A 25,496-nucleotide genomic window follows, 5' to 3' on the forward strand; every position below is an offset into this window, starting at 1 on the left:
ACATCATACGGTTGGAAATACAAATTTCAAACTTTGAATTTAAAGTTTGGATCGATTTAGATAAAATTTAATACAATTTTGTAGTACATTTTATCTAAATTCACACACTCAAATTCACGATCTCTCCAAAAATAGGGCAAACACATCATATCAACCGAACCATAGTAGGTTGACATTAACAATTTATTATGAGATTTTGAAGGAGTTCTCGCGCTTTATTATTTCAATCAGTTATTTTTTACCAAAAAAACGATTATTAACACTTTCTTATATTGTGTTAAAATCCCAACCCGCTCACAAAGACTTGCAATCAAGTCAGGGTTTACTGTACATTTAAAAAGACACAAAGACTTGCAATCAAGTCAGTGTCCACTGTACATTTAAAATCCCAACCCACTCTCAAAAGACTTGCAATCAGGTACAAGATTAAGATTGGAGAGGTTGGCGCCCCCAGGGCGTAGCTCAGGTGGTCGGATACTGGGTGTGCCTCTCACGAGGTCAGCCATTGTGCCACCCAGGTTCGATTCCTCCCCTAGGCTCCTGGTTTACCTTCCTCGTGGTGATGTGGAGCCAGATCCACGAGGCGTGGGATTAGTCACGACCGGTGCGACGGACCGTAAAACGGACATCGTTGACGGTCGTGGACACCCGGACGAATCCAAAAAATAAAAAATAAAGATTGGAGAGGTTGGCGAATACGACCCATACATTGGAGAGCTTTTGATGTATACAACCCATACATAAAAGGATAAAAGAGACTAGCAAGATCAAAAATGATTACTCCACAAATATACAAGAAGAGAGAGAGAGAGAGATAGAGAGAGAGAGAATTTGACTTTCAGAAAAATAAACTTCACCAGCTTGAATTTTAATATAAACTTTAGAGAAAAAAAAATTAAATACAATTTTACACTACATTTATGCGTTACATTTATTTTAATTTATACAAATTCAAAGTTAATTCCCCCTCACACTTGGAAAACAAACATACCACATCAAATCATCACCTACATGAATTCTGAATTTTTAAAATGCTTAGGTTCCTGAAAAATACAACGTTGACAGAGTACAATTCAACACATACCCACGTAAAGAATATAATTTCCATATCAATATAAATTATCCTCTTGCTCATGAAAGACTGTCAAGAAGCTAGTTAGGAAAGAATACATACAAATGACAAAAGGCCGTCTGAACATTGTCAAATGACTCAAAACTAGATACGCTGTTCATAATATAAAATTACAACACAAGCAGATCCCTCCTGGATCCTCATGTACACAAATAACTCCTCCCTCCATGAGACCTATGCTTCCCAAAATGTCCCGCCCGTGTATTTCAAAAAATAATTTTAGAAACTGTTCTCAGAACCAATATTGAACCCAGGGGACATGCATTCAAAATCACAACCCACTTCCCTTGGGAATGTCGTGGGTGATAAGCTTGACAACTTGATGATGGCTAGCTGAATCAACAAAAAAACCTGTAGTTCTCAAAGCCCAACCCATTTCACCCATCTGAAAACTCGCCCGACTCTGAAAGGCAATCCATAGTCCTTAACAACAGCAGGCTCCCTCCTTGCGGCCTCAGGTTCAGACCACACGTACACCCCACGTTCTTGCCGACTACCAGGTACAGTATTGTCCAAGATAACAGCTACAAGGAATGCAATTACCATGTGAAGTGACAGTAATGTGTTCAAAACATAGTTGACCTGCAAATTTGAGCTTAGTTAGAGGACTCCATGTTGTCAGAGAAATATGCTTCACTAACAAAGAAAGAGAAAAAACCCATGTCAACTGGAACATTAACTACCCAACAGTTCGTACACAGCTGATCCTCAAGATTCTATCCCACACCCACACCCACCCCATATAAAACAAAAATAAAATAAAAAATAAAAAATAAAAAACCAGTATAATCTGAAAAGATAAATTAAAATTGATCAGAAAAGGACCTGCATGCACATGACATAGATTAAGAAAACAACCACACTATGCTCCAGATTACGGAGAGGGCAAGAAGATGCATACCCCTCCAAATGTGCTGTGGAAAGGTCCATGAGATGCCACAATATATGGTTGAAAATAACTCGGAACAGACAAGTTGGTATTTGGAGAAATGCCATACTGCTGAAAGTAGGCCGGTATTGAAAGGGAGAAAAACAGAGATAGTCCAACTATGATGATGTTTCTGGAGCTTCCTGCCTCACTGTAACGTAAATTTGATAATCCTAATGCTGCAAGCATTGCCCACATGAAGCATAGGAGAGCAGCAACCATGACTTCAGGAATCGAAGCAATAAAACCTCCAACTTTACCTGTAAGGATGGAAGACAATTATGTGCATTTAAATAACAATAATTAACAGAAAACATAAGTTGTCCCTTTCTACAGAATGTTTTGCTATGTGCTGTTGTAACCTTCTCTTGGCAGATCACCTTACTAAAGTTATCATTTAATAAGGCCTGTAAACATGGTCAAACTTGTGAAAGAGTGAGATATGTGAAAGAACACATCCCCATTTTGTCCTCTCCACCCCAAATGCACACAATAATAAAGGTCAAGAACTCCGACGGCTAAATAATAGACTCTGGTCTGATGGCAGTTGTCCACTGAAACTACACTAGTTACACAAATTGAATAACTTTAGCAACGCATGCAATAGAATGTCCAATTGTTTTCATTTTTGCATGCTATTGAAGGTACTCCCAAGTGTCAGCTGCAATGAGACTAGAAACAAACAGGTTTAGCATCAGCTAAAACTCAATCCAAACCCTTGGTGTGTGAGGTTTGATACTATTAAAGCTTGACATACACTGTCGGCTGACACTCTAAGAGCCTAAACTTCTAGTTAAAGTGGTAATGTAATATGACATCAAAACAGAGCTGGTTCATTGTGAAGTGGTCAAATATCATTTTATTCACTCTAATGGTGTTATTTATCGTTTGTTCATCTCTATACATGCAATTGGGCCGCTGCATGTGCAGGGGAGTGTTAAAGCTTGATATACATTGACGGCCCACAACCTAAACTTAGCTTAAGCTTTTAGGTAGAGTAGTAATCTGACAGGGCCAACTGATAGACAAACCAAGTTCCTAAATCCATGACCACTGGAAATGCAGGCTGGGTTTATAAACTTTGATTGTTTTTTTTTTTTTTTTTTGGATAACAGAAAATATATTAACATAATAACAAAGTACAAAAAGAGGAGAATAAGATGCCCTGCTCTCCTCAGGAACAAAACAAATGATACAAAAAAGTTATAAACAGTTAGGAAAAAGCTGCCATCCAATCCCTTTGCAGGTCGAACAGCAAAATTCCCAAGAGAACCCCAAAAAATGAGCCAAAAATTAATCAAAAAAACACAACCCTATCCCATAACAAAATTCACCAATGGCCTTTTTTGAATCTTTCCTCTTATACTTTTTGAATTTTTCCATGTTTCTATATTTTTTCCATGTCCTATGCCAAATTCTTTTTTGTCTTTACAGCTTTTTGGACATTTCTATCTCACTACCAACTTTCTTTGCCAGCTGAGAATCTTATTCACCTAAATCTCTTTTCTATCATTTTAATAAATGTACCTATCCTGCTCCATAAAGCATTTGCATCTACACGACCCTTTTATTGTCCAATCATCCTATTTGATCATTTTATGTTTAAAATGTATTACAGTCTATCCATTTAGGTTCCACCAACATCTTTGATCATTCTCCACTCTTTACATTTTTTAATACATATATCTAACACTAGAACTCTATTTGTATGGTTAAACTTTCACGTGGGATAACTTTACAACCATAAATGATAAATAATCGACCTTCTAACTTACTCTAGAAGTGGAGAAGAACTGAAATAGTATTTCTTATCATTTTAAAATAAGGTACAATCTGAATGTCTTATAGACTATACAAGGATAATCTAAAAGGAAAAAACAACAAAAGGAAAGAATGACAATTGCTAACAAAACTCCTAGAATATCTCCTAAGAATATATCCTAGAATATTTCCTAAGAATATTTACATAATTAAAAAAATTTCTCCTATAATCAAGGAGAGTTGACTGGATAAATTTGGAAACTTTCCAACACTCCCCCTCAAGCTGGTTTGAAGATGTCTTCCATAGCCAGCTTGCCAATCAAATTTTCAAATTGCTTCTTTGGTAGTCATTTTGTAAGTATATCTGCTACTTGTTCAATAGTATAGATATAGGGTAAACAAATCAGTCCACTGTCCAGCTTCTCCTTTATAAAAAGCTTGTCAGCCTCTACATGTTTTGTTTTATCATGAAGCACTGGATTGTGAGCAATGACCATGGCAGATTTGTTATCGCAATACAGTCTCATAGGTAGTGGATTAGTAACTTTCAATTCTTCCAATAATTTTTTAATCCACAACACTTCACAAATTCCATGAGCAACTGCTCTAAATTCTGCCTCTGCACTACTCCTAGCTACCCCATTTTGTTTTCTGCTTCGTCATGTAACCAAATTTCCACCAACAAAGGCACAATAACTAGAAGTTGATCTTCTATCAGTTATACTCCCAGCCCAATCTGCATCGGTGTATACCTCAACTTGTAGATTTCTACGGTCTTCAAACAATAGACCTTTTACTGGAGTGCCCTTTAAATATCTCAGGATTCTATAAACTGCATCAAAGTGGTCAGACCCTGGTGAGTACATGCATTGGCTTACCATACTGACAGCAAAGGCTATGTCAGGATGTGCATGTGATAGATAAAGTAGCCTTCCAACCAATCTTTGGTACTGGTCTCTATTGGTTACTTCTTCAGGCTTGGCAAGTTGTAGTTTAAGATTAGGCTCTATAGGTGTCTCAGCTGCTTTACACACTAGTAAACCTGTTTCTCCAAGCAAGTCAAGCACATATTTTCTTTGTGAAACAAAAATACCTTTTCTTGACCTTGCAAATACCATACCGAGAAAATACTTAAAGAATAGCTTTCACAGGCTTGATTTTCGTACCACTCGAGAAAATTTTTAACTGTTGTTGTCTATATGCTTCCTTCTTAGATACTGTAGCCAATTTAGTCTTTAACTTTATTGGTTCATCTATTGAGTTCTATTCTGGCCATCAGAAGTTGACTAAAAGCAAGGTTCATGTCTAGAAGCAAGTAATTGAGCCAATTTGGATGCTTTCACAATAAGAGATATCATTCGAAAAGTCACCCAAGTCTTTAATGTCAAATTCATTAGCAAGCATCCGTTTTAATTTCTCAAGTTCCTTGCTGTCATTACCTGTCAAAATAATATCGTCAACATATACAATTAGAATAGCAACCTTCCCTTCACTTGAGTGGTTATAGAACATGGTGTGATCAGCTTGACCTTGGCTGTAATCGTGACCCTTTACAGCCTTTCCAAAGCGTTCAAACCAAGCTCTCAGAGATTGCTTGAGCCCATACAATGATTTTTTAAATTTACACACCTTATCTCTGCCAAGATTACCTTCAAAACCTGGTGGTAATTCCATAAACACTTCATCCTCTAGATCTCCATTTAAAAAAGCATTCTTTACATCCAACTGGTGTAAGGACCAGTTAGAATGTACAGCTAAGGAGAGTAACACTCGGATTTAGAACGATACCTGCCTCTAGTATAAACACAAAGCCCAGAAGAGGGATTATTCTGTAGCAATTCTCCCCCTGTTTGTGATTCCCTTATGCTTTGAACAGGCATATTGGGATTTCCATTTTTTTCACTATTTAAAATTTCAGTTCCTTGAATGTTTTGTAAAGGAATGTCAATGTCAAGGAAAACATTAGGCATTGGTATAGAAGTTTGCCAAAACTGATCTTCACTACTCTTTTTCTCCACTACTTTCTCCCCTTGCCGATTAGTTTGGTTAAAGTAAAGACCGATTTTCTACAAAAACGACATCCATACTGATGTGAATTTTTTTTGTTTTTGGATTCAAACATTTGTACCCTCTTTATTTGGAGCATATCCAAGAAACCCACATTTTTCAGCCCTAGGATCAAGCTTAGATTTAAGATGAGCTGGAATATGAACAAAAACAGTGCATCCAAATACTTTTAGATGCAGATTAGAAATTATCCTATTATCAGGAAAGGATTTTTTTTATGCATGCCAAAGGAGTGATATACTGCAGCACATGGGTAGGCATTCTATTAATAAGGTAACAAGCAGTTAGAATAGCATTCCCCACAAATATTTTGGAAAATGCATAGAGAACATTATAGTCCATGCAACCTCAAGTAAATGACAATTTTTTTTCTTTTAGCGATGCCATTTTGTTGTGGGGTGTCATGACACATGGATTGATGTTGGATCCATCTTTCTCTCAAAAAATTTCCCAAAACTTGGTTGAAATATTTTGTACCATTTTCCGTACAAAGTAGGCATATTTTTGTGTGAAAGTTATTTTCGATCATACTATAAAAATTCTTGAATAATATTTCAACTTTAGATTTTCCATTCATCAAATATACCCAACAAATCCAAGTATGATCATCTATAAAAGTCACAAGCCATTTTTTCCCTGGATAAGGTAGTAACCTTAGAGGGACCCTAAACAACATTATGAATCAAATAAAAAGGTTTTGATGAAGGGTAGCCTTTTGAATTATAAGGAATAAGATGACCTTTTGATAAATGACAAACATCACAAGGAACACAAGTACAATCCAAATTTTTAAACAGACTAGGCAACAAATATTTTAAATAAGAAAAACTAGGATGCCCTAATCTACAATGCCAAAGCATTATTTGATCACACCCAAGGATTGAACTAGTACTACAAATCAAGCCCTGGGCTTGTCTATTGCTGAATAGGGTATCATCAAAATAATAAAGGCCATTGATCATCCTAGCACTACCAATCATCGCCCCCAAGTTCTGGTCCTAAATTCACAATGAGAATCAAAGAATATGATATGACAGTTAGAATCACGAGATAATCTACTAACAGACAGGAGATTGCAAGTTTAGGAATATAAAGGACAGATTTTAATTCTATTTTCCCAAAAATTCTAATTGAAACTGCTTCTGCAATGGATGAAAGACTCCCACATGCAATCCTCACCCTTTTATTACCCGAACAAGGATAATAAGATTGAAACAATTGAGATATACTAATCATATGGTCGAATGCACCTAAATAAATAATCCATGTGCAAAGGCTAAAAATTGGAATAGGCACTCGGTATATTACGTGTTTGGGCCAAGGAACCAATAGAAGTACCAGATACAGATATCGGATTGGATTTCAGCAATTACATAAGTTGATTCATCTGCTCTGAACTTAGAACATTGGTCTGGGCTTCATTTGCTCTAGGAATCACTTGGTTGTTTCCAGGTCCAAGTGCTCTTCCAATTTGTTGGTTTTCCATGTAGTTTCCAGCAGGTTTCTCAAGTATGACGTGGCTTATTACAATAGTAACACCACACTCGAGATTTTTTATTGGGATACGACCGTTGTATAAAGGCATTAGCAGCAGCATTTACAATAGGATTAGCAGCAACTAAAGGTGAGTTCTCCACTGTTCCATCGGCCCCTTTTATCTTTAGCATAACATTCTGACAACAATCTTTACATCTCACTTCTGAAAATACCTCTCCAATTGGAGGTGGAGGTTGTCTACGAAGAATCCTCCCTGACCTCATCAAACTCATCATTGAGTTTCGCCAAGAATTTAAAAGTTCTTGCATTTTCCACCAACTTCTTGTTGTAGTTGCAATCATCAGGGCTCTTCCATTCATAATCATTGAATAGATCTAAGTCCTACCACAGTCCCTTAAGGACATTAAAACACTCAGTCACACTATCTTCCCCTTGTTGGGTCTTGCCAATTTTTTGCTGCAATTCATAAATCTCAGAATAATTTCCAAGGTCAAAATACATCTGACTAGCATTATCCCAAAGTTATTTTGCAGTAGGATAGCACACGTAATTAGCACTAATATCTTCATCCATTGCATTCACAAACCAAGCCATAATCATGGAATTTTCAGCATCCCATATAGCATATGATGGGTCTGCTCTGTCAAGGACCTTGGTTTCACCAGTAAAGTACCCAATCTTACCTCTCCCGTGAATATACAAAACTAACTGAGACCATCTCAAGAAGTTGGCTTCATTGAGACGGATATTTGTGATTTGGACTGAATGGTGTTCGGTATGGGCTACTTTGGTTTCAGTTTTGGTGTTGACTACAGGATCAGGTATGGCCATGCTACCTTTCAGACATAATGGAGGTTGAACAGGATTAAGGCAATAAGGCCTAGGTTTTAGAGGCTATGACTGCCAAAAGGGAAAGAAAACCAGGCTTTGATACCATCTAGAAATGGAGAAGAATTGAAATAGTATTTCTTATTATTTTAAAATAAGGAACAATCTAAATGTCTTATAGACTACAAGGATAATCAAAAAGGAAAGAATAATAAAGGAAAGAATAACAAAAGGAAAGAATAATAAGGAAAGAAAAACAAAAGGAAAGAATGACAATTGCTAACAAATCACCTAGAATATCTCCTAAGAATATATCCTAGAATATCTCCTAAGAATATTTACATAATTACAGAAATTTCTCCTATAACCAAGGAGAGTTGACTGGATAAATTTAGAAACTTTCCAACACTTGCAAAAAAATCTACTTGACTTTTATTTTGTTCACTCTTAAAGGTTATTAAGCATTCTTCTTTCTTCTTAAAACATGTATCCATTATAATAAGACCATATGACATTCCAAAACCAAAGATCGTATCTCTAGACTCATTTTTATCTCCATAACAATGTCTTCCATGTATCCATAACCTTTCTTATCATTTCCAATGTGTTCACTCGAATCAGCTCCTATGAACATTTTCTCAGTCCCTACCTTGTATAACTACCCATACGGTACCTTCCTAAAATTGTCTTTAAAGGTTTTCTACTAAGCCTATTTGAGGAACATAGGCACAAATGACATTTATTATCTCGTCCTAAGATCATTTTGATTTTTATGATTATATACTACCCTACTCTTTTAACATCACAACACTATCTTTTAAGTTTTTGTCTACAATGATTTCTACCTCGTTCCTATGATTTTCTTTTCTAGTGTACCAAAGTTTAAATGTTGAATTTTCAATTTCTGTAGCTTCTCCCCTACTCACTTAGTTTCTAGAAAACAAATTACATTAATTTTTCTTCTAATCATTTTATCAACTATCTCCATGCTTTTACACATAAGTGTCCCTATATTCTATATTGCCAAAGCTCACACTAGTCTCTGGAACTAATTTCTTTACTCACTGCGTCCAAAATGATGCGAGAACCCTCGCATATTCAACATCGAACCTAGGTGTGAAATGATGTATTGCTTCAAGATGACAACCTAACCCACCCTCGTCCATTTTTCACTACACGTAAGTGGTACAAATGCGACACATCGCTCATAGGAGATGCCCCAACACATAATCGATATGGATTCATATCATAGAGATCTAACCATGTTTTACGCTATCTGTCAACTATCCACTGCAACCTTCTTCCTTTCCCCAAGCTTGGCACCAACTATGTGTGAAAAAATTTAAGACATTGAGTGCATCACAAGCAAAGTTTGGATTTTGTGAATGGTTATTTTAGTCTTTTAGTATTATTGAATGTATTATTGTTATGTTAATTACTAATCAATAAGAATAAGGATATTATGGTCACTAAAATGTATTTGAAATGAATTATTAATAGAGGGAGAGACCTATCTTTAAGTTAGATCATTCATTTAATCAAAAATTTCAACATGGTATAAAAGCATGATACAACCTAAACCCTATCACCAACCCAAACTCAGCCACCGCCAGAAAATACTTCTCGTCATTGCCCTTCTTAGGACCACCACAACCATTCATTATTTCACAAACAACCAAATACTCAAGAACAAAACCCTTTGAACCATAACCCTACAAAATCCCATCGTCGGAAACCTCCCCACACGCCAGCTAACTGCTGGAAGTCTCAACCCCATGAGCCAATGCACGAGTGTTTCAAGCCAATTTTTCTACTTTTTTCCTCCAGCATGTTCTAATCCCTTCCCTAGATCATATTATCAAGCTATTGAACATGTTTTTTGCTCAAAGATCCAACCTTCTTCAACCATGCACTCGTGGTAATCCGTTAGTTGTTGTTCAGTGTTGGTAAAGGCTATTTGTTAGTCTCTTGGAGCAATAGCAATGTTCATAATTTGATCTGTGAGGTTGTGGTAGTGTTATATCAATTCGTAGGTGGTTCACCTCATCCATGGTTGTTCAATGGTCCACCTTGTTTGTGGTTGTCCCGGTTAGTTTTGATTGTTTTTCTTGTCTGACAATGGTGTGGCTACTAGCTCGTGAGTGTTGGAATGGAGTCTATGAATCCAAAAAACATGTTTCCTTCATCACTCCCACAAATAACAACTAAAAAGTTGGATGGAAAGAATTATATTCAGTGGTCCATAGTTGTTGGGATTTATTTAGCAGGATTAGGAAAATCAGACCAATTGCTCCAATTTGGTCCTTTTGTTGAGAAGAGAAACAAAGTGTAGATTCAGGAAGATGCTTTGATTGTTTCCTCTTGTGGAATTTGATGGAGCCCTAGATTACACGAATGTGCATGCATCTAGATACATGCAAGGAGATTTTCTATACTCTAGTATCATTACACATATGTATGATTTATCCCAAAAGTACTTTCAATTACAAGAAGGATATAGGAGCATTATAGATTATTTTGGAGAGATGAAATGTATTCATAAGGAGCTTAACATCGTGCAACCTAAAAATTGTAGATGTTCATGAGATGTAGAAGCTAAGGGAGCATAAGACAGTTCTTCAAGTTCTAGCGGGCTTGACACCCAAGTTTGAGGCAGTCCGGTCCCTGATACTTAGTAGTGCAAAGTTGCCATCATTTGTCGATGTTTATTCCCACATCCTTCGTGCTTCCTTCAACACACATTCTCCTACTTCTTGCATTTAGCACTAATAGGACAGCCTTTGCCACACATGATGATTCCAGTTTTCAACCAACCAATTGCAGAAGTAATCAAGATAGTCCGAGCAATCGTGGTGGTAGAGATGGGCAAGGTAGAGGCACTCCTCGCAAGTACGCTCATTGTGGACGAGGTAATCTTACAATTGAGTAGTGTTGGGATCTCCATAGTAAACCTTTACGTGTTCCCAATGCAATCACCACCAACTCCACACCTTTGGGGCCAAGTGTGGGGCAACATACTATATATATGTTTGAGGAAATTTCAAGTTCCAGCAGTATCAAACATCACAACAAGATTCTCTTCTCATTGCATCTCTTGCCCAAACAGGTAATCTCATAGCATGCCTATCCTCCAATACTTCTTGTCCTAGTACTTGGGTCATATACTCCGCTGCCACTAATCATATCATAGGTATATCTAATTTCTTCTTTACTCTCCAGCATCCTAAAAACTTACCTTGTACTACTCTTGCTAATGGATCCACCATCGTCATTAAGGGAATTGGGACTATATATCTCACTTCTTCTATTTCTCTTCCTTCAGTTTGTACATTCCCAAGCTTCCTCTCAATATCATGTCAATTAATAAGATTACCAAATCCATAAATTGTTCAATAGCATTCTTCCCCAATTCTGTGGTCGTTCAAGATTTGAAGATGAGGAAAACAATTGGTGGAGGGCTTGAAGCTAGTTGACTTTTATCACTTTGAGCCACTATCTCCTTCTACCACTGCACCGGTGCTACCGCACCTCTCCAAATTCATTGTTGCCTTAAGTCATCTTTCATTGGAAAAGTTGAAACGTCTAGTTCCTGATTTGAGTTCTATATCTAGTATTGATTGTGTCTTGTTAGTTGGGAAAGCATCATCAGGTCCCTTTTGCTTCCCGAGCATGGTTTTAAATAACAGCTGTTACATAGAATAATGACCATTACGTAATGGAAAATCCAGGCGCTGATATTGTGGTGCGGAGAAAATTCACGGCCGTAACGGCCATTACCCTTCTGTAACGACCATTACCCTTCCGTAACGAGCCATAACGGGCATTACGCTTTTGCAACAGGCTGTAACGAGCCATTACACCCCGTTACACCAGATGCACCTTCCAACAGCCTTTATACTCGAAAATACCTCATTTCTTCCCAATTTTTATGCCTTCCACTGCATTTCTCCCTTTCCTCTAGCTCATCCAACTTAGGTCTAGTGATCTACATCTGCAAAGTAGAATTTTGAAATTGGAATTGCTGTCTGAAGGTCAAGTGCATGCTTCCCCTTTCCTTTTTTCAGAAATTTTATCCATTTGAGAAGAAATTTTTTGTCGTTGTTTGGAAGTGATTTGGGTAGATCTGAGTAGGAAATCAAGTTGGAAGCTTGGGATTTGGGCGGATCCAAAGTGGGTTTGAAGAGGTGGCCAAAAACCTCCTTTTTTTGGCTGCTGCAAGTACTGCCACTGCTTTTCATCAGTTTGTGGGTTCCTCCATTTAATTCCAGTGTCCACTGCCAACATGTATAATTGATTTAACCCCACCCCCTCCACTGTCAGCATGCATAATTTATTTAATCCAACAAACCCTGCCCCTTCTTCTTCCTCTTTTTTTTTTTTTTTTTTTTTTTTTGCTTAAGCAAGTTAAGCAGCTGAAAACTGAAGCTTAATACCAAAGATTAATTTTATTTATTTTATAAAATTACGTTTTTAAGATAACTAATATAAAATTCAAGTTAACTAGGTTCTAAAATTTGTTTATTTAACTTAGTTACTTAATTTCTTATTTTTTAAATATCCGAATCTCTTAATAGTTTTTGCTTATAAAATTCATGACCGCTACAACCACTTCCAATTACGTAAAGTCCACTTCTCCTATGTCCCTCGGCACCCCCAACCATTACACAACATTACCGTGACCGTGGTTTAAAACCATGTTCTTGAGTCAATAAACGGTTTGCAAGACCTTTCATGTTAGTTCATTTTGATGTTGGGATCCTATAGAGTTGTGTCCAAGTTGGGTTTCCGGTACTTTGTAACCTTTGTGGATGATTATTCAAGGATGACTTGGCTATATCTAATGAAAGACCGTTTTCAGTTATTTCATATATTTTGTGCCTTTTGTTATAAAATAAAGATTCAATTTGGTTTGCCAGTTCAAATACTTCTACAATGCATGGTGATCATGAGGACGAGGTCTATATGGAAGCAACCACCTGGGTTTGCTACTTAGGGGGAGTCACGCTTAGTGTGTCAGCTCAAGAAAGCGCTATATGGTTTAAAACAATCTCCTAGAGCATGATTTGGTCAATTCAGTGTTGTAGTACTTGAGTTTGGCCTCCAATGGTGTGCAGTGGATCACTCTGTGTTTAATCGTCATACTTCATCAGATAGTATCCTTCTTATTGTGTATGTGGATGATATTATAATTACAGGTGATGGTGATCAAGGTATTCAAAGCCTTAAACATTTTCTATAGACTAAGTTTCAAACCAAAGATTTGGGACCATTGAAATACTTCTTAGGTATAGAAGTATCTAGGTCTTGTATGGGAACTACTTTGTCACAAGGAAGTATGTTCTTGATTTGTTGGATGAAATTGGGCCGTTGGGATCCAAACTGGTTAAGACACCCAAGAATCCTAATAGCAAGTGAGTGTCGGATATGGGTGATTTGTTGCCTAATCATGGATAATACTGGAGATTTGTTGGAAAGTTGAATTATATCACAGTCACTCAACCAAACATATCTTTCACAACAAGTGTTGTGAATCAATTCCTGCATTCTCCAAGGACAAGTCATTGGGATGCGATAATTAGCATCTTGAGATATCCCAAAGGTACACCTAAGAGAGATCTCTTATATCAAAATCAGGGTCACTTATAATAAGGAGATATACAGGTGGAGATTGGGCCAAGTCACCTTCAGACTGAAGATCCACAACTGGGTGCTAAATCTTGGATGGTGCAAATTAGTTTCTTGGAACAATAAGAATCTATAGTGGCCACTGACCAAATCAAGTGTTGAATCAGAATATAGGGTTATGGCTCACACTAATAGTGAACTTGTATTGTTGAGAAACATGTTGGAAGAATTAGGTTTTTTCCACATTCTCAATCTATAGAGTTGATGTGTGATAATCAAGATGCTTTCATATTGCCTCCAAACCGATCTTACATGATTGAACATAACACATTGAAGTTGGTTGCCATTTTGTTCGAGAGAAACTTGTGCAGAAGCTCATTACTACCACTTATGTGAAGTCTGATACATAGTTTGTTGATCTGTTCACCAAAGCTTTGGGGGTGCTCATGTTAAATTTATTAATAACAAGCTAAGAGCATATGATATCTATGCTCTAGCTTGAGGGGAAGTGTTAATGGTTATTTTAGTCTTTTAGTATTATTGAGTGTGTTAGTGTTATGTCAATTAGTGATAATTAGTAACAGTATTATAGTCAGTAGAATGTCTTCGATATGTATTATAAATAGGAGAGACGTATCTTTGAGTTAGGCCATTCATTTAATCAAAAATTTCAACAAATTTAAAATATAATTAAAATAAAAGCATCCATAAAACTTCTAATTTTTTTTCAAAAATAATAAATTATTTTTAAAGCATTCTCTCTTTTTCAATTTTTAATAATATTGTTTTCTTGTAGCACAATAAAGTGAGTTTTGAAATATAATAATTAAATAAAATAATTGTAATAATTTGTAGTTTTTACTGTTATATCTTTAAACTATATTGTCTTTTGTACTTTTATTATTTAAACCATGCCTTTTTAATTTTGGTTCAAGGACAAAAATAAGAGCATTTGTTCAATCAAGTTTCTAATTTGTGTTAGTTTCACAAATACTAGTTTTAGGTTTTTATTTTATTTTTTTGGTTTTTAGTTTTTGTTTCTAGTTTTCTTTCTTATAAATTTTGACAATGACACCAAACACCCTAAGTTTTCTTGAAGTTATTAGAGAGGGTGTAGAAAGGGATTCGACGCATGGATTCTGATTATTTTTACTCATAGTTCTTGTACCGCGGATCCCACATACTGAAAAAAACAAGTTTCCTCTCCATGGATGAACGTAAGTTGCAACAAACCATGTTAAACATCTTGTGTAGTTGTGTATATGTTTATTGTCTTGTCACTGACAATGTGATTTCATTCTCTAAACCAAAACATTGTCTGATGTTCAGAACAGAGCAATAGGCATCATTATAGCTTCGTCTTGCATAACAAGGTCATGTTTAAAGTTCAACAAGAGCAGGCAGTGACACATCTGTTACATCAAATATGGTTGTGATAGTGACTTGCATTGCCTAGTGGTTGACTAGAGTGGGGTCACTCCCAAATGGTTAGATTTAGTTACAGTAGAGTAGAATCTCTAACTTTGGTTAGTGCACAACCAACAAGAATATGGTTTCAAGGTGCAGTCAGATGGACATTTTAGCATGAGAGTGATGAATCATGCAACGCTTGATTCAGCAATATGACTGTAACTCTCCTAGTGAGGCACAACTCTTAATGGGGCAGGCCTTTCACAGAAGAACGGTTATGGTGCAGTACTAGAGCTGGAATACTAAGCATGTTGGTTTAATTAGAGTTTTCTTGAGATCGTGAATACACAAGAAAGTAAGTTCCAATGGGCTCTGGTTGCAATGTAGTAATTCCTAGTTGTAGTTGTTATACTGGCACTTCCACAAAGTTTGGACCGATTTTTTATTCAATGAAAGATTTAAAGCCAATAGACATAATAATGATCTTAGGAGGGAAGAAGCATAAATACCGCGGACATGTCCTCCCTTCTATAGAGAATGATACTCTTCTTTGAGCTGAATGTTTGCATTGACTATTATAGTACATAGTTTTTTAGGTGGTGTGACAATGTCCTAGGATGGGGAATCGTGGAGTTTAATCTTGAGTAAGCCGAGGAAACCACATGTCGATGGGTAAAAGATTATGATAAAAAGAATAGTAAGGTTACCTGAACTGGCCTAGTTGGTTGAAACTTGAAACCTCAATGTTTCTTTGCTGGAATTGACATGCACAGTGTGTTTTGGAATTTCAATTTCAGACATGAGTTAGGAGAATTCCTACTGGGTTAAATTTGTTTCGAGGTCTTCCCCAAAAAAGTCAGTGAGCTTCATCAGCATAATGGTTGGGGTCTTGCTTGGATTAAGCAGGCTGCAGATTGAAAGACCTGAGTCCCATAGTTGAACAGGCACGATCATGATATCTTGTCTGGTAGGCTCATGCCCAGGTCTCAGCTGGCCAAAAAAATTTCAAGGCCAGGCTAGGATTATTTAAAAAACTAAGCCTAACCTGGCCTGGATGTGTAATGAAAAATATAACATATTTCACGTACATGCACAGAAACACAAAAAATTACAAGCCAACCCTAAACACCCACTGCTGAATCAATTCACTCTTTTTGCTCTCTCCCCCTATCATCACTCACAGAATGGCATGCTATGGCATGGAACTACAGCAGTAATGGTGGACACCGACATCTCCAGAGCAATATTCTCTCCCCTCTCTTCGTAATAATTTACAGACATTCTCAAATTCAGATTAGCGAGACGAGAGCTTTAGAATCATTGCATTGTGTCAATACGCTCAACCCAATATGCACGGCAAGAGGTTCAAAAGAGAAGCACGTCTAAACCTATTCAGATATGAAGTTTAACATGCAAAAAGGAACTGACGACTGAGGCCATGAATTCCATTCTAGAGGAGAAGGAAATACTTTCATAATGCCTTTTTTCCTCTTTATCATTGGTAGACCATTGAAGGAATCTTTAATATACACTTCTTAGTCCCCTCAGAATCTCCATGAATATGGAAGAAATTACAACAATTGGTAATGACTTTTGTTTACCCTGTGCAGGTGAAAAAATCACAGTTCTAGATGAACTGGTTGACCAGTACAGAATGCAAGATCAGTTATTAAGGATTGGACAGCTAAACCTAACAGATGGACCAACAAATTTCCTTGTCTGCTTCAAATCCCTTGCAGCTTGACACTCCTGTCTTTCGTAGGACATGTTTCCATGAGAATGGGAAATGTTTATAGGATTTGCAGATGGGCAAAAAAGTGCGCAAAATTCATGCCAAAGAGTTATTTATAGAGGTAAAGCAAAAGATATAAGGGGGAAGAGTCATTATCCCCTAACAGAAGAGCTACATTGAATTCACTGAAAAAGAAGGGCAACTATAGACAGCCCATTCGAACCCAAAATACCTTGGGAGGAAGCTACCACTAAGGTGCAGTCCAAAGAATTGCAAAAGCATAGATAGCAATTGCTAGAATCATAGAAAAATAGTTTCAGAGAAGACAGACCCTAGAAAAGCTATTGAGTCCCCCAACGGCCACTAGAAGTCCATTCTTCTTTTCATTTCAACCGAGTGCAGAAAAACAAAATAAAACACCATTTAGTTATTTGAGCTATGCTTAAAAATAAGGAGGGACTATTGGGAATATACCAAAGAAACCATCTTCAAGGTCAATGGCAAAATAGGCATTTTAAATGTAAAGTTTGAAGGCCCAAGTCCAAGTCTTGATAGTAAAAACCTAGTGCAGAAATGCTTGCAGGTCAGTTCAACTCATCCCTCCCAAGATTTGCAGGGACAACATCAGGCACTGGTCTATAGCATAGCACATATGAGAAGAAGACACAGCATCACTCTTAAACCAACAATTTATAAAAATCCACCTCTAAATTGGTAAGAATTCATGCAAATAAAATTGAAAATACACACTTGGTAAACACTTACCTACAAGGGACAACACAATTAAAATGCATGCTCCTAATTCAACTGCTCTGCGGCTCCCCATTTTAGTCACAGCAATAGTGTGCACATTTTCAGTCAGAGTCGCGGAACCGGTTCCTGTTCCCCACAGACCAGCCAAGACACCGGAAAGACCTTCAAGGCCAATACCTCGGCTGAGAACACCTGGCGTTGGAGGTCTGGATGCCACCAATAATGCTGATGCATGGTATGAGCCGACCTAAGTTCACGAACAACATTACTTAATAGTTAATACAATCAAGACTTGGCCAATCATTCAACATTACAACATTAATTAATAACTTAAATAAGCAGGCTTTATGCAACACAACGCAACTAGAAATGAAATTTTTCTGTCCACAGCATGTCAAATCAAGCAGGCCTAGACAGACACATTTTTCCCTCAGCATTTCTGTCCATAGCATCACGCATACCCAAACAGAGAAAAGCACAACGAGACAGTCACCACGAAGATGATGCTTGGGTTTTGCCACTGTAAGCACAATCAGGAATTCACCAATGACTCACAGTTGCCTCATATAAATCAAAAATAAACAGAGCTTTCTGCAGCACAATACACTGCAAAATGAAATTTTGGTTGACAGAGTACAGCTGTTGCAGCATTTTAAAAATTATTGTAAGAAGCACATGTCTAGAAATTTAGGCATTTTATATTTCATTTGGGACATTAGCATATTTTAGGAAATTTAATCATTTCAGATTAATTTATTAATTTTGATTATTTAAGGCTTATTTTATGATTTTTGAATATTTTCTCTTTACGGTTTCTTATTTGCCTAAAAGGATTAAGAATTTAAGGAACCAATTTGGATGACACATTTAATCTCTCTCTCTCTCCCCACTTCCCCTTTTTCTCCCTTTCCTTCTCTCTCTTCTCTTCCTTTCTTCCTCTATATCTCTATCTCCTTAAATTGACCTCTGCTCTTCCTCTCCTACATCAATTGGTATAAAACCACCGCATCAATCAACCAACCATCTACCAGTAATGTTCAACCCCACACGTCCATAAAGTGTAGAACGGTAGCTGAGCCATCCACAAAACTCCCAAATCCCTTAGGAGCCATTTGGTGTCATCGTCAAAAATTTTGAGAAATGTACATCCAAACTAAAAATAATTATAACTAATTTTCATTTTTGTAATAATATTTTCTAATCTGTATTCTAGTGAACTTTCATTTTAACCAAAAAGTTTGGTTCATATTTTTAAAACTACAACAGATTAAAAACTTAATTCATCGCATATTTATTTTTCTCCTTAATCAAATAACAAACAAAAAAACAAAACATAATTTTTTTTGAACTAGATCATACTTTCAATTGAATGAGTATGAGTAAAGGACACATGGATGAAGATAGAAAATTGGATTTCTAATCGTAACTAAATCTTCAATTCTTGATTTGTATAGATGAGATTGAAACAAAATAGCTATTAAATGATGACTTTGGTGTACTAGAAACATCGACATATGGTTTTAGTTTGGTAGAAACAATTTTTTTCCTCAAGATTCTCTCAAATAGAGATAAAAAAATTATTTCAGGAACGCCATCGATTTATGAAATCAGTTACTAAAGAGATAAAAAAGAGGATATTATGTGATTAGTTAGTATCCAGAATATATGATTCTAATAGACAAGTTGAGATAAAGAAGTTGAATCAACAAAATGCAGATTAGAAAATATTATAACAAAAATTAAAATTAGTTATAATTATTTTACTTAATTATTATAATTTCAAACTCACTTTTTGGTGCACCAAGAACAATCCTCTTGAATATGACAATTGAAAATGATCAAAAAATATTTTTAGGATTGGCTTTTATTGTTTTTTCTAATTTTAAGAAATCTTAAGATTATTGTATATTAATTATATTTTCAATTCACATGGTCATTTTATTTAGTTTTTCATTAAAATTGTGTATAGAATGATTTGACACAAAAGTGATTTCTGGATGTTATACTATGGTAATAGGCTGTCACAACACCTGAAAATCATAAAATCTGGTTTTTAGTTTTTGCCACAACAGCTAAAAACCAAAACCAAAATATATATACGTGCTGTCTTTCTTGACTGTACAGTGATGAAGACAGAAAATTGTATGCGGAAATGATATGAAAACAGCCCCATAATTATTTTTCTCCCTCCAGAAAATCCCCCAAACTCAGCAAAGCCCCTTTGATTAGAAAACAAAAAACCAATGCTGCAGCCAAAACATAGAGGAAGCGGCAAGAGGAGAACATTAAAATCAAAATAAAATAAAAAAACTAATTTGCCTCTCCGTCAAAGTTTTGTTGCCAAAAAGGATTTTCTTCATCAAAATGCTACTGGAACTCTCACCAGAATCCACTCTTGACTGTTGTCCAAACCAATTCTCACTGCTTATAAACCTGTAATCACACTCCTTTGCCACATTGTAATATATCTTACCAGAATCCTTTCACCAACACAACCCCTCCATCATCACAGTCCTTCTAGAGTTGTTGCAGATCCTTCACATCGCCACAACTCCCCACCACTGTAGCCATCTAATCTCTGCTACCTGAAGGAGCCTGAAGCCTTCATCCCATATATACTTCAGTCAAACCCAAGTGAAAAGAAACTGATTTGCTGCAAATGTTGCTGCTAGTGCCAGATTTTGAAGAAAATGAAGAGAACGCCCTGTGCAAAACTGATTGTTGCAGCAAGATTTTGAATACTAGTGCAAGATTTTGAAGAAAATGAATAGAAACAGCATTGTACTGCAAGAAATTTACTGTTTACTCTTGAGACATATTCAGAATTCAAAAGAGAAATTGTTCCTGCCAGCATTTTTCAGGTTTCTAACTTTCCACTGTGATATTTTGGAGTCTAACTATAAGATATAACTTTTATATAAGAAATTGATTGGAATTCTGAGATATTGCAGAATAAGTTGTTCTCGAGTCAAAGCAAGCTTGCAGGCACTTGGTAAGGTAGAACTAATTACACTGAAGCTTGACTATCGCTTATTTGCATAAGAAATCAGTAAACTTGTGTAATTCCAAAATTTTCTTGATTACCCATTGAAAAAACTAATAAAACAATATATATATATATATATAAAAAATTGCTCAATATTTTTATATTTTCTTTTCTTGCATTTTCCCGGTTGTGCCTAGTAGAGCTTTGACTCTTTGTTTGCATTAAATTTGATAGCTTTTGTGTAAGCATCACAGTAGTCCCCCACGTTTGCCCTTTATTTTCCTCTTTCTGCATCATGGCCAACAACAAAAATATGGACTCCGCTGCACATGAGATGTCACCATCTGACACCCAGACTCTCGGATATGATAAACCAAAAATTTGAGCAACTTAATGAACAAATTGATGCAGGCCCAACTTCACTTGGATATGATAGACCAAAAATTTGAGCAACTCAATGAACAAATTGCCGAAGTCCTAAATTTTTTTGAAAACTGTCTTTTAATGGTGTAGGCCCAACTCTCGTGAGATACTGTCTGCTTTGACCAATTGGGCCTCACAGTTTTGTCCCACAAAAAGCGCCTCACAAGGTTGAAGCCTAAACCATTATTATATGGCCAAGATCTCCTTAATACTAAAACACGTACATCCTATTGATAAAGGGATAGATGAATCTATTAGGCAGCCTTCTAAAGTGCTGGAAACCACCAATAAGGTGAGGCAAACCTCTCGATCAAATGACAAACTATATAGGATCGAGACCCTTGATTAAATTTGGAAGGCAGCTGTTATTAAGAGGCTGATCCAATATGATGTTAACATACCCCAAGGCAACCATCCTTTGATAAATGACAAGTTCTGTCACTAGTAGGAATAAGAATCTATTCCATAGTATTCTTTTGTCCTTTTATAAATCAAGAGTGTTATTTTAATAACAAAAGAAGCAAGAGAGATGAGACTAGGAGTGAACATAATTTGGTTTTAACTGAATTAACCGACCGAACTCGGTCGGTTCGGTTCGGGTAATTTATAGTTCGGTTTGGTTCGGTTTTAGAATAGGGTAATTTCAGGTAGTCGGTTTTCGGTTCAGTTATGGGTAATTTGTATTTCAGTTAACTAACTTACCCAAATTTTTAATTAATAAATAATTAAATATAAATTATTAAATTATTTTATTTATGATTTTAATTTTTAGGCTAGGTTGGCCGCTAGGGTTGCATTCAGGATTCAGCCATTCCTAAATCCCAAATTTCCATTTGCCTCTTACAGTCTTCCCTCTTCTCTACCCTCTTCAGCTCTTCCCTTCCCAAGTTAGCAGTTCGCAAGTCGCAACTTCGCCGGCAGCCGGCACTCCCCGACTCCCAGTCCCAATTCCCTTCAGCTTCACCTTCCCTTCCCACTTCTCAGTTCGCACACAGTCGGCGACGGCGAGTTCGAACCTCCTGCTCCAAATCGGCAAATCCAGTCTTCCCCTTCGGACTTCGGCTTCCACCTTCCCAACTTCACAGCTCGCACTCTCGCAGACTCCCAGTACTCCTTCAAACCTTCCGTCCTTCAGGTTTTTCATTTTTCCGTTGTGTTCAAAACTCAAAAGTCTTTGCAGTTTGATGTTTATTGAAATTTTACAATACCCTACGATGAGCACAATGCGTTTGATTAAATGTATGAGAGAATATTTCCTCCAAATTATTATATTCATGTTGATCAGTCTCCCTCTTTAAAATGGGTTTCTTTGTGTTATTTGTTTATATTTGTTTGAATGTTCTTTGAATTTGAGTTTTATTCCTTTTAAAATTTTTTATTGTGTTTTCTTACTTTTGTTGTACCCAAAGTCCAGTGCCCAGTTCTCTTCTTCTTCATTTCTTCCCTGCTCTTACCAATAACCCTTGTTTGGGTATCATGGAAAAGTTTTTTGGTGTTGAGAATTTGTCTGATGAGTTGTCTTCATTAGTGGATGCAAATTTCTCTACGAGTACAAAAGCATAAAATAAAAGACCAAAAGAAGATAAAAAGGATGGAGGATGAAATTTTTTTGAGAATTACTTAGTTGTTTTAAGGGAGAATTACTCATAATTAACTTTATTTTTATTCAGTTAAATTCAATTAACCGAATTACCCAACAATTCGGTTCGGTCGGGTACGGTTCAGTTAAATAGACCAATTCAGTCGGTTCAGTTATGGGGTGGAGTTAACCGAAATAATTTGGTTAATTCGGTTAATTGGCCGAATTGGCCAAACTAACCGATAGCACACCCTTAGATGAGACTACATTTAATGGAGGACCCAAAGCTTTAATAAGACGCAAGAAGTGTACAATTCGCCCGTTTATACAAACTTTATTTCCACAAACACAGAGAAACAAGAATGAGTGTCCTAAAAAATTAAAGAGAATTGCTCCCTAAGGGTGGGTTAGGTGGTAAACTCAAGGCACTCCTAGTTAAAATGCCAAGGTTCGAGTCTTCGGAACTATGGCTTTCCATTTGAGATTAATACCTTAGTATTTAAGTGAAGAGGGGTAGAGGGGTGGACCCATTATCCCGGTGGATTAGTCGAGTGTCCAAAGGACCTCTCGGACACCATCATTTCAGGAGAAAAAATAAAGAGAATTGGGAGAGCAAATGGCTGCACATGGAAATGAACACAAGATAAGGGAATTTAAGTCCAAAAGAGAAAAAAGAACTAGCTCAAATAAAATGGGTGAAGGTCTTGAAGGAATACCAGTCCAATTCATGAAGGATCAAATTCATCAAAAGGACACTTGTCCATATACAAGAGTAGACTCAAGCATGCATGTCGTTTACAGATGATCCATGCCAGAGGATTAAATGCAAATATAAAAATAACAACAAAACAGATTGTTAAAGCTGTAACATTTGAGATGACATCCACAAAGACTATACATTGAATATAACAATGATTGGGGCTTCAAAATTCGGAGATACACAAAAGAAACCTGCTAAACTCCTGCAAGGAGAAAATAGGCCAGCTTTGGACATAAAATTATATATGTGAGCTCATATGCAATCATTATTTCATACTGCAGTGCTAGCCTGACAGTATGTACTCTCTGCTGCTAACAATGCACACAGATACAAAAAAAAAAAGGTAGAACCTTCATATCAACTACTTGGCCTCAGCTAAAATGGATTCTTTCCTTTTAAATAAATTAACAGAATTTTGCAAAAGACAGTGATGCTGGTCTTTTCAAAGAACAAAGTAGTCAAGACAAGCAACAAAGTGCAAGAAATGTTGCAGTGACCAAAAGAAAAGAGTTCCCATTAAGAACAGACGCTACTGGTCGTACCATGAGGTTCTTAAGATAAATTAATAGGGTTTGATGAGAGATAGAAATCAATGACACAGTGGCAAGTACTTTGATGCAGCCGACGATCCCAAACTATAGTAAGGCTAAATATGGTGTTGGATGAAAAATAAGAAAAAGCATCTTCAAGAGATAGCATAAGACAGAGAGACTAAACTGGGAAGCAATTTTAGTGTCATGACCCAAACTATCTTTCTGATAAAATATGGACTTTCACTGGAAGAGAGAAGAAAAAGAGTACGGAGATAATAAGGCATCCCCATCTGAAAAAACAAAGAAACAATAAAAGCAGGATATGTAAGAACATGTTAGCCTTCCATACCCACTTAGCTTTAGAGCCAATGAAAGAGCTCTGGGAACTCCAGAAGAAAACACCATAAAAAAACTCTAAAACACTCCTTGAGGCAATGAAATGATGAAGATTCAGGCAAAAAATAGTTCATAAATATTGTAGCATTCCTCTCCATTCAAAAACAATAAATAAATAAATAAAAGCAAAGAGACGGACGATTCGATGATGATTAATAGGAGTTTGCCGACAAAGGAGAGGTCCAGTAACAGCCCAACATTAATGACTGGGGAAAAAAGGAAACATAGTAGCATACCATATCATCCCAACCCCAGGGGATTTGTTTCACTTTAACTGATATCTAATAAGACATCCCAGTAGTCAAAACTTTAAACATCCATGTTGGAGGTCTCAAGTTCGAAACCTAGGACTTGGGAGGGATGCAAAGGAGCATAGAATGGGCTGCCTCCCATTGTGTAGCCCAGGCCCAGTTTGGGCCTCCAATAACTCCAAAAAAAAAAAAATTGTTGAGACCATGTAGAGGCAATTAAGAAAGTATAATACAATATATATATACACATGCATGCATGTCACATATAATGACTATGCATGTAAGTATATGCATATAATGACTGAATTTACGTCCATGATAGATTTTTAACTTATAGGTCAACTTAAACAGGATTTTAAAATAAATAACCCGTAAGAAGGATATTAAATAAATAACCCAAGCCTAGCATTTCTCAGTATAGTGCATTTCACAAGATTTTTTATTATTCTTCTTTTGAATCAAAAAATCACATTTTAAACTTATATTTTTCTGATAATTAACTTCTAGGTCAAATTAAATAGGAATTTTAAATTAAATGACTTGTAGAAATAATAATGAATACTAGCCAAGCCTAGCTCTTTTTTCAATGTAGTGCATTCCACAAGAATTTTTTGTTACTGTAATTATTTAGAGTCAAAGAATCACTAATACTTGAAATTTTCACTTAAATTACATATTTATTCACTTCCCTAATTGGAAATTGATCTTCATTCTCCCAATGATTAACTATTTTTTCAACAATCTCTTCAATCTTGCAGAAGTAGTCTGAGTCTTTCTTCAGTGCAATAACATCTCTTTGGGAAAATGTAAAACAATATACTCAGCATAATCAAGG

General features: G+C 36.3%; 1 protein-coding gene across 1 annotated transcript in view; it reads right to left on the reverse strand.

Moving 5' to 3' along the window:
- Positions 1–1,089: 1,089 nt before the first annotated feature.
- LOC131148949 (nucleobase-ascorbate transporter 12) overlaps positions 1,090–25,496 on the reverse strand; it is a 42,015-nt gene continuing 17,608 nt past the window's right edge. The window contains exons 8-10 of the mRNA XM_058098926.1: positions 17,746–17,980; positions 2,034–2,320; positions 1,090–1,714 (exon numbers count right to left, since the gene is read on the reverse strand). Of these exons, the coding sequence (XP_057954909.1) occupies positions 1,493–1,714; positions 2,034–2,320; positions 17,746–17,980 (744 nt within the window). The 3' untranslated portion in view covers positions 1,090–1,492. The remainder of the gene's footprint in view (positions 1,715–2,033; positions 2,321–17,745; positions 17,981–25,496) is intronic.

Source organism: Malania oleifera, chromosome 2, assembly GCF_029873635.1.
Source record: "Malania oleifera isolate guangnan ecotype guangnan chromosome 2, ASM2987363v1, whole genome shotgun sequence".
In the NCBI taxonomy this organism is placed as follows: Eukaryota; Viridiplantae; Streptophyta; class Magnoliopsida; order Santalales; family Ximeniaceae; genus Malania; species Malania oleifera.